The sequence below is a fragment of the Phaenicophaeus curvirostris genome, chromosome 2 (genome assembly GCF_032191515.1).
Source record: "Phaenicophaeus curvirostris isolate KB17595 chromosome 2, BPBGC_Pcur_1.0, whole genome shotgun sequence".
Classification (NCBI taxonomy): domain Eukaryota; kingdom Metazoa; phylum Chordata; class Aves; order Cuculiformes; family Cuculidae; genus Phaenicophaeus; species Phaenicophaeus curvirostris.
The window spans coordinates 90,343,751-90,357,677 of record NC_091393.1 but is presented as its reverse complement, the minus strand read 5'-3'; the positions used below and the strand labels follow the sequence as shown (position 1 = coordinate 90,357,677).

Sequence of the window (13,927 nt, the reverse complement as noted above, 5' to 3'; positions counted from 1 at the left end):
ACAACCCCATTTCCCTCTCTCCTATAGAGACTCGCTGCTTTTCCCTGAAATTAGAAGAAAACCGTGCGCTGTCGTGGGAGCGGATTTGATTGATCCCCAGCGGCAAACCGGCCCGGAGACGAGGCTTAAGTTTGGAAAAGCGGGAGGAAGGGAAGGAGGGGAAGGGAAAGAGGGGATGCTGGAGCATGGAGGGATGGAGGTCGGCTCGGCACGGCTCGGCGGGGCTCGGCACGGCGCGATCAGCGCCGTGCCGAGCCCCGCCGAGCCGTGCCGAGCCGAGGGAAACCTTGCATCACCGCCTCGGGCTCCGCTTCCCTCCTCCTTCTCTTTCGGGGAGGCTATTAATAGCATGACATCAGCCCGGGACTCGCCGCCAGAGTAAATACCAGAGCTCCCCGCTCGGCTATATAAAGCGGGGTGATGCAACCCGGGCTGGAGGCAGAGCGGCGGGGAGCGGCGGGAGAGGCTCTCCCGGAGGAGAAGGAGAGAGGATAACCGGGACGGAGGCGAGTGGAGCCCCCGAGAGCCGCGGGAGGAAGGTAGCCCGGGGAGAAAAGAGCGGAGGAGGTCGGGGTCTGGGCGCAGGAGGGAGGGGGAAAGAAAGTTTGGCCGCCGGAGAAAGGGTGGGATGAGACGGTGCCGCCGCTTCCCCGGGAGGGACCCGCCGCCCCGGGCTCGGGGAAGAGCCCGCCGGGAGATGGGAGAGACGGGAGGGACCGGACGGACCCGGCAGCGCGGCCCGATCCGCGCGGCACCGGCACCGGGACGGGCACAGGGACTGGGACAGGGACAGGGACCGGGACCGGGACAGAGACAGGGACCGGGACCGGGACAGGGACAGGGACAGGGACAGGGACAGGGACTGGAACCGGCACCGGCACTGGGACTGGGACTGGGACTGGGACCGGCACCGGGACTGGGACTGGGACTGGGACTGGGACTGGGACAGGGACAGGAACTGGAACCGGCACCGGCACCGGGACAGGGACAGGGACAGGGACAGGGACAGGGACAGGAACCGGCACCGGCAGCGGGACTGGGACAGGGACAGGGACTGGAACCGGCACCGGGACTGGGACCGGCACCGGGGGATGCCCGAGCGCCCCGCCGAGCCGCTCCTGGGCACCGGGACCGGCACCGGGACCGACACTGGGACTGGGACTGGGACTGGGACTGGGGCTGGGACCGGGACTGGCACTAGGACCGGCACCGGCGGCGGGACCGGCAGCGGGACTGATACAGGGACTGGGACCGTCACTGGGACCGGGACCGGGGGGTGCCCGAGCGCCGCCAAGCCGCTCCTGGGCACCGGGACCGGCACTGGGACTGGGACTGGGAACGGCACTGGCACCGGTCCCGGTCCCAGCACTGGGACCGGCACTAGGACCGGCACCGTCACTGGGACTGGGACCGGGACTGGGACCGGGACTGGGACCGGCATTGGAACTGGAGTGAGACTGGGACTGGCACCGGCCCCGGGGGATGTCCGAGCGCGGCGGCACCGCTCCTGGGCACCAGGACCGGGAGTGGGACCGACACCGGCACTGGGACTGATACAGGGACTGGGACCGGCACCGGGACTGGGACCGGCACCGGGAGCGGAGGGGATGTCCGGGGGTTGTCCGAGCGCGGGGTGGCGGCTGTGGGTACCGACACCGGGACCGGGACCAAACCCGGTGCCGGCAGGGATGCCCGAGCGTGGCAAGGGGGCTCAGTGGGGACACCGGCACCAGTACCGGGACCGGCCAGGATGCCCGAGTGCAGCCAAACGGGCACTGGCACCGGGGCCAGTACCGGCACTAGCACTGGTTCCAGGACCGGGACTGGTGGGGGTGCTAGAGCGCAGCCGGGCGGGCACTGGCACCGGGACCGGTTCCGGCACAGACACCGTCCGGGGTGCCCAAATGCGGCGGGGTGGGCTCGGTGGGGCACGGCACCGGCACCGGGATGCCCCGGCAGGCGGCACCGGCTGCAGCAGCGCGGGGTGCGCAGAGCCCGGACTGGGGAGCTGTGTGGGGCTGTGGCGATGGGTGACTGCGCCGCCACGACTGTGCACTGTGTCATACGTTATCTGTACAAAATGAGTGGGAATCTCGGTGTGAGCCGGGCACATTCGCTTTTCTTTCTGTCCCCGCGCCTTGACAAGAAGAATATCAGTTGCCGAGCTGTTGCCTAATCAAGTCAGGCGTGACACAACGGCAAACTTGTTCCAGAGAACGAGTTTCCTGTTAGAAATCAATTTTCCTCCTACTAACAGCATTTGAGAAAGCTGGAAGGCAGCAGAAAATGGTTCAGGAATGATGTGGGATGTCAGAAAGCTTAAGGTCAACCAGCGTGCACGGAGGTTGTGAACTGTAATTGCTCTTAATGCTGTTTAAGATTAACCTCAATGGTTATCGGGGTTTATTGCATCAGCACCAGAGGAAAAGGAATTCGTGTGAAGAAATAAAACCGAGAGGCACGGTCAGCCATCTGCAGCTAAGCAAAAAAGGAAAGACTGGAAGTAGTCGGTTTTAGTATTAATATATACAGGAATACCCTTAAATAATGGAAATGCACAGCTAGGAAGTATGTCCTGGAATTAAATAATTGTCAGTGAGATGTAAAACTTCACTGTAGATGGAAAGAATCACCAGGGAGGGGAAAAGGTGGGGAACAAAACCAAAACACCAAAAGTGTGTGCCTCTTCCTTTGAAAAGTAGAGAGAGAACAAATAAAGTTGCTTGAATCTACCTGAATTGGGAGTGTACTGTTGGTAGAAAAGCTGTTCTCTTTGGAGAATTTCAAGATTAAGGATAAAGTGACGAAGCATTAACTCACACTGGGAACAAGCTGTGCTTTTCCAGTACAGGTCTGTGAAATGCTCAGCACCTTCAGTATCAGTAACTTCACAAGAACCTTTCAAACCACCCTGGAGCCAAAATCCATGTGCGTGGTCTTACAGAGTAAACAGAGAACATATCAGAAAAGCCCAAATGGGATCACGCTTTAAGGCTTGACGTTCTCATTCTGTTTCCCCAGCTTTTACAAACCCAGAGAAAATGAGGCAGTGCTCTTGATGGCTTGTAGACAAAGGTACGGGTACAATTTGTAGAAAAGTTGGGGAAAGAGGAAGGGAAACCTGTTGGCAAAATCTAATTTTCATTCCTATAAAACATTTCTAAAAGCAGATTTGTTCCTCAGAAACTGAAAAAAACACAACCCTCTACTGTGTTGTTACGAAAAGGGACTCTTCAGCTCACTGACCACCTTTGATATAAGGCTGATTATTCTTATTATTCCTTCCACGGTGGCTTCTAATGACCTCTGTGGTGGACTGGAACCCTACCCTGCTAGGCACCATCCAGAAGCCCTGTCCCAGGAAAGCACCCCGGGAAAGCAAACCGGTGGTAAACAGCTCTGCAAAACGGGACTCTGCTCCTGGCAGAAATCTTTACACAAGCCTCAACCCTCCTGGCAGGCCCTCCCTTCCCTAAAGTCTGCATAAACAGAGATGCCTTTCAGGATGTCTGGAAGGTCAGTGAGCTGTTCAGACAGGAGACGAGCAAGTTTCTATAGTCAAGGACACTTCCCACTCTGTGCTTCCCCACCCTGCAGGCACCCTCCCATTCCCTTTTTTTAACACTAATGAGAGATGGATGAGAGTACCTGAGGACATTATACTAAGGTTTTGTTGATGTTTGTGCTACACTTAGCATTAATTAGTAGAAATCCACAATTTACACAATTTCTCAAGTACAAACATTCTTAATTTCCTCTGGTACCGCTGCTGACCTTAATTAAAAGTTCACCTAAACAGGAAAAAAAAAAATGAATATACCACCAGAGCTTGAAAATGATTATCCCAATTAATTATTTCATAGGCTGGAGAAATAGTTTTACTGTTAATTTAAGACTCCTAGTTTGATTGAATAATACAGAAATAACTTTGTTGAATGAAGCCATCAGTGGCAGCCAAAGAGATGGATTCAGTGAAAAACAGCTGAAATTTCTGCTAGCAGTGAGGGGTTCAGTGTGGTCTGAAATTAGCCCATTTAAATGAGTTGAATGGTTGAGTGTTGCTTAATGGCAAATAATGCTGTGAGGACTTCAGCTGGAAATTATAGGGCTGTTTCTGACTTGTTGGAAAAGGGTAACTGCTAGCTTTCTGAGATTATAGGATTAAACTGTATCAGTACTTTAAATATGACTCATGAGCAGGGGCTTTCTGAAGAGAATTACATAAATTTCCCAAGGTCTTTCTGAATAACAAATTGTTGCAAATAATTTCCTCATCTTTAAGAACCACGAGTGAAATCCTGGCCCTATTGAGGTCAACAGAAAAAGTCCTCTTGATTTCAGAGGGTTCAGGATTTCACCCTCAGACTCTGGGAAACCTTCAACTCTTCTGTGGTCACTGGGTGAGGAAGAAGTGAGGAAGTCTCTGCAGCTGGACATGGCATTTTCTACCAACTGGCAATTCATTGCCCTCATATTTTTATATTTAACTCGCTTAACGATGAACCAGATTCTACTCTAATGTGTGCCAGTGTGGATTTACGGTGTATTTTTAGATATCTCTGAGCAAAATCTATCTTCTTGTCAAGGCACATGACCTCAAACATTTCATACTGGGTTACGGAAGTAGTGTGCAGTGACCACGTGGAAATTTAACTTATCCACACTGCTGCCCCGAGGCAACTATTTGCTTACCTGCACTAAGTTAATTACAACCGACTTTGCTATAATTATTACAATTCCAATCATGAGTAGATAACACATACTGTAATTACCTGCACGGTTATTAACTCCCACTAAAACCTACACACCAAAGAAAGCTGGAAAATCAGCATGGTAAAATCCAGTTTAACAGAAATTGCTTTTATGAATAAGCGAAGCAATACAATCTGTTTTCCTATGGATTTACACCTTTTGTCCCTTGGACCACCCACAGAAAGTGCTCAGCTTTCTTCCAGATTTCTTATCTCACCTCTTACAGCTGAGAGATGGGTTGTCATGCCGAGCTGTGTGCATAAGCTAGCTAGGTTGCCCAAAACTTTGGGATGGCTGACTGCTGAGTTTTGCCTCTTTCTCCCTTAGTGGAGTCATTGATTTTCACAAAGCACATAGGGGTCATCTCTCCCTCCAAACCTAGCTTAAAGATTAATAAAAGTGACTAAAAATAAGAAAGTAGAGAGCACCGTAGTATAGGTTCGCTTTCCTAGGAAAACTACTAGAAATTAGGTTCCTCCATGGGCATAATTCTCCTGAAGTCTCTTCAGTCACAGGGTTTTAAGTCAGCAGGAGATCTGAACATAAATATTTAAGAATTTCAGACTCTTATTGCGGTCACGTGAGGACAGTTTAAGATTTTACAAGAGCAAAGAAATGAAACAAATGGTTTCATTTTTTTCATGACTCAATCCCTCCAACTCAGCCTGTGCTTTGAAGCCCCAGAGTATGTATAGACTTTTACCTTTGGGCCAGCTCTTAATGTTTTTCAGCAGTTTATAGCCAGGTTGACAACTCTGTGTAAAACTGAGCATGATAATTTGATGACAGAGTCTGTCTTGGTCAGCAGACTTCAGCTCCTAGCAGAAATCTTTGAGCTTTGTCTAAATGTAGTTGAGATAAAGACATGCTCTGTCCATTTGAAGCTGGAATTTTGTGGTGGTACAGCTCTCAGGATGGAGATAATCTTAAACTCCTTCTGCGATTTAAAAAAAAATAAAAGTGTTTGCTTTCTGATTTTTGTTTCTATTTTTCTTTCTATTCCTTTTCACTTGATTCTCATTTGCCACACATTCCCAGTTTAAAACTTCAAAGTATACATAGATATACACAATTTGAAAGGCGGGTAGATGAGGTGCTTGGGGATATGATTTAGTAGTGGACAGGTGCAGTTAGAGTTGATGTTCTCTAAGGTCTTTTCCAACCTAACGATTCTATGATTCTATGTTTTTTGTTTAGATTAACATTCAGAAAGACCTAGATGTTGTCTGAAATGCTACTACTATCATTATTTTTAAATATCAGCTTGAAGTTAACCTGAAGTAGAAGTTTTTACTAGCGACCAAATTCTTAACTGCTTGACTGTAATGAGAGATTGGGGTAGACGGGGAATGGTAACTGGCAAAAAAACCCTGTATGATTTTACATTATAAAATATACCTCTAGGAAATACTATTTGCCTTTGTCAAGTTGTTGAAAGACTATTATTATTATCTCTCTTTACCTTTCAGCAAAATGATGGTGCAACACTCAGGCCAGGTATCTGCACTAGAAGTCAGCGCCTCCGCAATTGTTCCCACTTTGTCCCCTGCAGGGTCACTGGGGTTTGATGATTTCACTAATTTAACCCCACTGGTGAAAGAGGAACTGAGGTTCGCCATTCAGAATAAGCGTCAGGCTCACAGAATGTCTTCTACATTGGACACAGTGACAGTTTCTGAAAGGCCAATTGAAACATCAATCACGAAAACAGAGGTATGGTTCTTTAAATAGCATTTCAGTGTGAATGATTAATTGTCTAATAAAGTTTCACCATAAGATCAGTAATTATATCAGTCACAGACAATCCTCTCTATCATATTTGATCCTTTTAAGCCTGTTGCTTGGCTTTCTGTTACATGCTTCTCAGAAACCCTCTGATATTTCTCCTTTCCATTAAGACTTATTTTTGGATATTTTATCTTTGATTATGGACTAAGGACAATGCTTTGCAGTGTTTAATCTGGTTTCCCTGCCTACTTGTGGCTGGGCTTGGACTAAGTCACTGCTGAGGTTCTATTTCACTGAGGACAATCCGGTAGGACTCCTATGGGCTAGACTAAGATAGACAGAGCTGTTCTACGTTCACACTGGGTTTTTGCTTCAAGATATTAGTGTCTATGAAAAACATTTCTCTTATGAAGTGGAGAAATAGCTTACGTTAGGGAAATAGCTACACTTTGGTCTGAGCCTCCGCAGGAAACAAAACAATGTTTGAAGGAGTGTGTTAATATCCCCTTTTCAGCACTGCCTTTAGTTTGCTGCATTTTTAATGGCTTGTTCATACTGCATCCTCTGCTTTGCTCCTCATGCCCTTCTCTCCTTTTCCTTGGGAAATGGCAGAGAGATGGAGGTGTGGGAGTCAGCCTGGGGAGACTCTTGGCAAATTTTTTGAGTAGCATTGATTTAAAATGAACCATCACATGGATTACATCCATCTAAACTCCAGATAGGTTTTTATTGACAATTCTAATGGAGGTACTGCCATTTTACTGTATGGCAAGCAAGGTCAGAATTGCATCCTTATGTAACTCATGATGTAAGCACTGACAACACTACCCATGTTGCTTTTAAAAATTCAGATTTTATTAAAATACAGGTCATTTATTTATGACATCTGATGGATTGTGTGTATCTCTTTTTATGGGATAGTTTTCTCCTGAAGAGGATGAAAGAAAAAAGCGAAGAAGGGAAAGGAACAAAATTGCTGCTGCAAAGTGCCGAAACAAAAAGAAGGAAAAAACAGAATGTTTGCAGAAAGTAAGTGACTAGCTTGAATTGTTCTTAATCTGTCACCCTGCCAGGATCCAAACAGGTAGCATGGGGTACTGCCGTAGTAAGAAATACAGAAGGATGTCACCCAAAACTCTGTAAACCCTTCAAACATTAGTTATAAAAAAATGAGCATGCTATATATTAAAACCGAACCTGGTTAAAATTGGGATAAAGTGAAAGCGTCGCAGGAATGAAGAGAGATTACTGTTTCAGTGACCAATCTTGTCTATGGGTATAATATTAATCTGAATGTGCATATTGAACAGAAAAAGAAGTAAAATCTCATTTCATATAATATTGAGTGTGGAGACCAAGAGCCTACAAACACCGACAAGTAATTTCTGTCTTAGAATCACAGAATCATAGAATTGTAGAAGAGTTTGGGTTGGAAGGGACCTTAAAGATCATCTAGTTCCAACCCCCCTGCGATAGGCAAGGATACCTCCCACCAGACCAGGCTGCCCAAGGCCCCATCCAACCTGGCCTTGAACACCTCCAGGGATGGGGCAGCCAGAGCTTCCCTGAGCAACCTGTGCCAGTGCCTCACTGCTCTCATAGTGAAGAAATTCCTCCTCATGTCTAGTCTAAATGTGCCCCTCTCCAGTTTATACCCATTATGAAATGGCTATAAACCATTCTTCTTTATGAAACAGGTGGCATACTAGCTTACTCCTGAATTCTCTGTTTTAAGACCCTAGTTGTATCTTCATGTGCTCTGCCATGACATACAACTATGTTACAGCAGCATCAGGCCTGTCTTTACTCCCATATCATGGCAGAGGGAAAAAAAATGCTATGTCCTTACTTTATTAGCTTAACATGGGTTATGATATGTTATGGTATGTGATATGATGTTCCAGGGAGTTAATAAGAAGCATAGATAATTTTGGGTCAATTTTGGACCCAAAAAGTTCAGAATAATTTTGAAGAAGATAGAAATAATGCTTTGGACACCTGTTAGTGTAAGCGAATACAAGTCTGAATTTATCTTTTCAACTTCCATTGCACTTCTCTGAAGGCCAAAGAAGATAACCGCCAATCTGTTTTCTAGACTATTATTAGCTGGGGGAGGTATAGTTTCATCATTACAGGACTCTAAGAACATATGATTTCTTTCTTTGCTAGTCATATGCTTTCCCATCAAAAAATTACTGCAACTATTAGATAAACACTGCAATTAACTATTCAAAATAATCATTGTAATAGTTGTGTGTGTTCTTTGTGACTAGGAATCAGAAAAGCTGGAAACTATCAATGCAGAATTAAAAGCCCAGATTGAAGAGCTAAAGAATGAGAAGCAGCACTTGATATACATGCTAAATCTTCACAGGCCTACTTGTATAGTTCGGGCACAAAATGGAAGGACACCTGAGGATGAAAGGAATCTTTTTATTCAACAGATCAAAGAAGGCACATTGCAAGGTTAAATGATATGGAAAACATGGAAACATTTATAGTGTTTTTAACAACTACCAGAATCTGTGGAGGATCTGACGTAATGTGTAGGATTGTATTAGTCAAGAGCCTTTAGGGAGGGCAGGTTGCTTTCTTAAGTGGAAAGAATAATTTTGGGTTGACAGCAATTCTTCCCCTTGGAAGATCTGGCTGCAATCAAATTGAAGAGTCTTCTGCCTCAAATATAGGTTTTGCACCTGTCATAATTGCTGTTCCTAGGAGCTACAGACAACAGCTTCAGAAGTTTTAGCTCTCCGCTAGTGTACAGTATCTGCACTCACGATGTTTGTGCTAGAACACTATGACTTCCAACAATGCACATGGTACAGACAGCTGTGCTGGATGGACACTACTCTTCCTTGTTGCTGGTAGGGAAAGCAGACTGAGAGTATTTTTAAAGTTTTGAGGTTTCCAGGAGGATGGTTCCTGGCAGAACGTACTGATACGTAATGTTGCATTCTAACCTAACACACATATACACAAACACACAAAAGCCTTCAGTTCCAACTAAGCTTTGTCATTTTTTTTTCACAACACCTGTGTGAGTTTTTTTCAATGACTCATCTCAGAGACTGAATTTGAAAAGCCTAGTAGGTGTGACAAAGAAATGTTTCTTGAAAAATGTCCATGTAGCTAAGTTTGTATTTTATGAGCTGGAAGCCCACCTACCATCCTTCAGGGACTACAATCTTTCCTTGAATTGCTGAAGAGCAGCTTGTACCACCACTTGGCAACTTGCTGAATTGGACCTACTGGAAAGAGGAAGCTAACTATGGATACAGGCTTTGCCCAAGTAAAGAACTTCAGGAGTGAATCTCAGGCTCATTAATTATGAATTTATTTTTAAAAAAAAAAAGAAAATTCATCTAGGATCTAATCCTAAAAGCCTTAACTCGCGCTGTTAACCCTTACTGACAGAAGAGGTTACATTGACAAAGCATTTTCCATCCTGGTCAGAATTATTTCCTTTTGCCAGGTGATTCAGAGGGAAAAATTATGATTGCAGCTACTTTTATTTTACACTTGGGTGACAACTGCAGTCAATCAGAAGTGCTATTTAGAATCTAAAGGAGGCAAGAGTTTTGATATAGTGAATAACTGGTTTTATTTTTTATTAAATACTAACTGTAGATGGTTTTGAACTGATAGAAGAGCTGCTGGACAAAACAGTTGGAGCTATGAGTGTTTAAATTCTGATGTTTCTGTGAAATTCTCAGATTGTTTAATCCTATAAAATATATCCTTACAATTTTTTGTAAAAGAAAATACTATCCTTATTTATCACTAATACCGTAATGAGTAAAGTTAATAAATACTGCGAACAAGATAAAACTGAAAACACAAGTGTTGCGCTGTCTTTTTACTTTTATCTCTTGGTGTTTAATATTATATATTTCTGAACTTCATCAGTTGTATTTGAGACACCACTACTGAAAACACCTATGCTTCATCTTTTCCACGGATGATGACCTAAGTGTTTTGAATGACTGAGTGCAGAGATTATACCTTCCAAAATTCTGTACCTCCATCAGTGGTGTCTGGATGCTCCATGTCACCATTTAAGTGAAAAAGACAATAAAAATGGAGCTTACAGTACATAATATTTTACACCAGTTACGCAGTGTTGAAATTGTGTTTTTGTTCTAAAGGCTAAAATGAAAGATACCTCAGCCATAAGCTTCTTACCTTACAAGTCCTGGATGAGCTTATCAGATATCATACCTGATCCTTATATGATCGTTATATTCTGCAACAGAACTTCTTAGTACATTTTCCTATGATCTGGATGTATTGTAATGTCCTATATCACATTTTAAAGATATGTACTTCATGTATCTGAAAACTGAATGTATTACAAAGATGACATACAAGGTTCGATTCTGTCCTGAGAATCCTTTGTCTTTCTGTATGTTGGAAGGATTTTCCATTGACTTCAATGAGAGTTTTATACGTGCCCTGTAGGCAGAGTTCAGAGCCTCAGCTGTAACTTCCCTGGCTTAGAGGGCAAGTTCCATGGGGAACTGGGCCAGCTGTTTGTCAGAGAATGGCTATACATGAAGTGTGTTACAATAAACTTGTCAAAAAATGTTCACTGGTATTTGACTGAGGCATCATTCCAGTATAGTTTGCCTTGGCTTTGTGTTTTCTACATCAAATACCAGCAGACAGAACTCTTTTCCTCCTATACCCCTATGAAGTGTTAACACAGAGACTAGAGTATGACAGAATTCACATATATCCCTTAGGGAATTTGTATGGTTGCTTTTAACCATATCACTGGTGACGCAGGCGTCATATTTTTGTTGCTTGATGCTACTTACTTAGCATGCCAAATGTTAATATGGTACCACTATTGTCAGAAGATAATCTATTTTTTATTTCGTTATACGTGCAGTCATAGCTGTTTTCTTCTGCTTGTATGTGTGTGTGTGCATGCGTGCTCCTGCACGCCACTCTAGAGAATATGGTACTCGAGTTCATGTCATTGTGCCCAGGAGAAAGGGTGTTTAAACAGCTAGACAGGAGCAGAATGTTGCATGAGTTTTCTAACAGTATATTTTATTCAGGAGAACCTTAAAGGTGCATCAAAAACAGTTTGTTTTCTATTCTCAATTTTGTTTTGATACTTTAATAAAAAAGAATTAATATATATTTATTCATGTGTCATTTAATTCATTCTAATTTTCAAGGTCCAGAAGCAACTTCATTTTCTTAAAACAACACTGAGATATTAACAAGCAAACATGTTTTATAGGTTTACAACAATAAGCATCCTAAATTGAAATTGGTACTGTCCACTGCTTGTCAAGGTATAAACAAAGTTTTGTTATTTCAAGGTTGCTTGTGAATTCAGGCTAATTTCTTATTTGTGGCCTAGATTAAAGGACTGGAAATTAGAACTGAATCTTTCCTAACCTCGCAACCAGCCAGCTGATAATTATTTCAACTTTCTAACAGATTTAATGCTTTTTCTGCTGTGAAGCTTTAATATTTATAGGTTGCTTTCTATGGTTACATGGAAAATACTAAAGCAGTATAACAAGATTCGGGGTTTGATTTGTTTCTCTGTGTGTTTGTGTGTGTGTGTGTGCATAGTGAAGCATGAGAGAAGATGAACAAAATGTTCTATCCTGCCCTTCCGAAACTAAATATCTACACCCAGACAGAGGTCCCTGTGTTTTTACAGCCAGTGATGTGGACAAAAACTTTTGGCATCAATCCTTCATGGGCAGTCATAACTTGTAAGACAGAGGTCAGATAGAAGGCCAGGAGCTCCAGGGACCAGGAAATCCATTGCACTATTGCAAAATCTAGTTAAAAATATCATCTGAAAGGAAGATCTAGGCTACTATGAGCTTGACAATGTTGAATGCTTACTTTCCTTATCAGTACATCCATTTACAGCTCTGCAGTCTTGATACGTATACTCACCCTTTCACGCACTCTTCTATAACTGCTATCAAATTTTACTTTTGAATACCTGATTCACTTCTAATTTGATAATTTTATAAATTATCTGCCTGGCCTGTTTTAGAAAACTTTATCAGCAAAATTAAGTATATGAATTCCCGAACTGATATTTTATAATTTCTTTAAATCATGTGAGCTGAAACCATGAAACCATTGGTCTCTATGACATATTCCTAATACCATAATTGATATTCCTTGAAGAAAGTATGTCGCATCTTCTTCTTAGGTCTTGTTTTAGATGCTAAATCTGTGTGTATGGGTCTATGCAGACATTAAAGCATGTTTGGTGTTACACTGTACACTAATAAAGAACACCTTCTACTTTTTGTTAGCTCTTCCCTTGATGTAAACGAATAAATAGCAATATTGAAGGTGGGTAGAGGCAACGATTTATGCTAGACTGGAAACATTTAATGAAACTGCATTATAACAAATTTAAATTTACAATAACTTTTATACCTGGGCCCATTAGAATTTGAAGTTATTGATTAAAGGGATGGTTTTAAAAACACCGATGCTTAGTTTTGCAAAATAAACTGGATGATTTATGGGTAATGCAAATAAAACTGTACAATTGTTTATTAGTAGCAAAATAATTTTGAAAACGAAATCTACTTTCTCTTAAAAAGAAATCCCAAATCCAGGATGACATATGTATCTCACATGCATTTTTCTCGTGGGTCTTTTTGTTCTTTTTGTTTGGGGGTCTTTTTCTTTTTTTTTTTTTAGTTTTTCTCCCTTTCAGAACACTGGAATAGATAAAAGTTTCATTAAAACTGGCCATTGGCATGTTTCTGTGTTTGCCCAGTGCCCCCAACTGGAGATCCTGAGAATCGCATGATTGGAGTATGCAATAATATTAATTTACAAAAGTACTTATTAACATACTTCATTAGTTTGTAATGACATCAATATACTATTTTAATTTCTCTAATAAACATTATTATCTTAACTACACTTTAAAAAGGAAAGTGCGACAATATTTTTTTAAAATCCTGTTATTTAAAGTTCATCTCCTTGGTGGACACACTGAGTCAGAACTGCTGACTTTAATGATAAAAATAGTTATTTACTAATTTGCAGTGCTATTAGATCTTCAAAGCCATCACAGTTAAAAAAGAATACACTGGATTCTATTCTTGATGCAGCATCAGTTCTGGCTTCAGATCTTTACTGCTGCTGACAGTGAGGCATGAACCAAAAAAAAAAAAAACCCTAATGATTTTCAGACCGCAAGTTAAGTGTGCTGGAGCTGACACTCAGAAATATTATTAGACTCGTGAAATGAATAAACAGAAAATGGAAGCAAACAGAGCTTGAAGCTGGAATCCTTTTTCTTCTGCTTTCGAGAAAGTAGCAATTTCATAGTTGTAGACTCTGCCAAAATAATTGGTGCACCACCACGCCTACTTAGATTGGGGGTATGTCCACACAGCAAATAGCAGTGTGGCATAGCAATATTTTTATACAAACTGGC

General features: G+C 42.8%; 1 protein-coding gene across 2 annotated transcripts; it reads left to right on the top strand.

Moving 5' to 3' along the window:
- The first annotated feature begins 430 nt into the window (after window positions 1-430).
- ATF3 (activating transcription factor 3) lies at window positions 431-10,943 on the top strand. 2 transcript variants are annotated; one of them, XM_069852820.1, is made up of 4 exons: window positions 431-539; window positions 6,222-6,465; window positions 7,402-7,509; window positions 8,754-10,943. In XM_069852820.1, exons 2-4 carry the CDS (start codon window positions 6,226-6,228, stop codon window positions 8,949-8,951), a joined length of 546 nt encoding a protein of 181 aa, XP_069708921.1. In that variant the 5' UTR covers window positions 431-539; window positions 6,222-6,225; the 3' UTR covers window positions 8,952-10,943. The 2 variants fall into 2 exon arrangements, with proteins under 2 accessions (XP_069708921.1, XP_069708920.1); XM_069852819.1 differs by lacking the exon at window positions 431-539 and having other exon boundaries at window positions 6,101-6,465.
- Window positions 10,944-13,927: the final 2,984 nt, after the last annotated feature.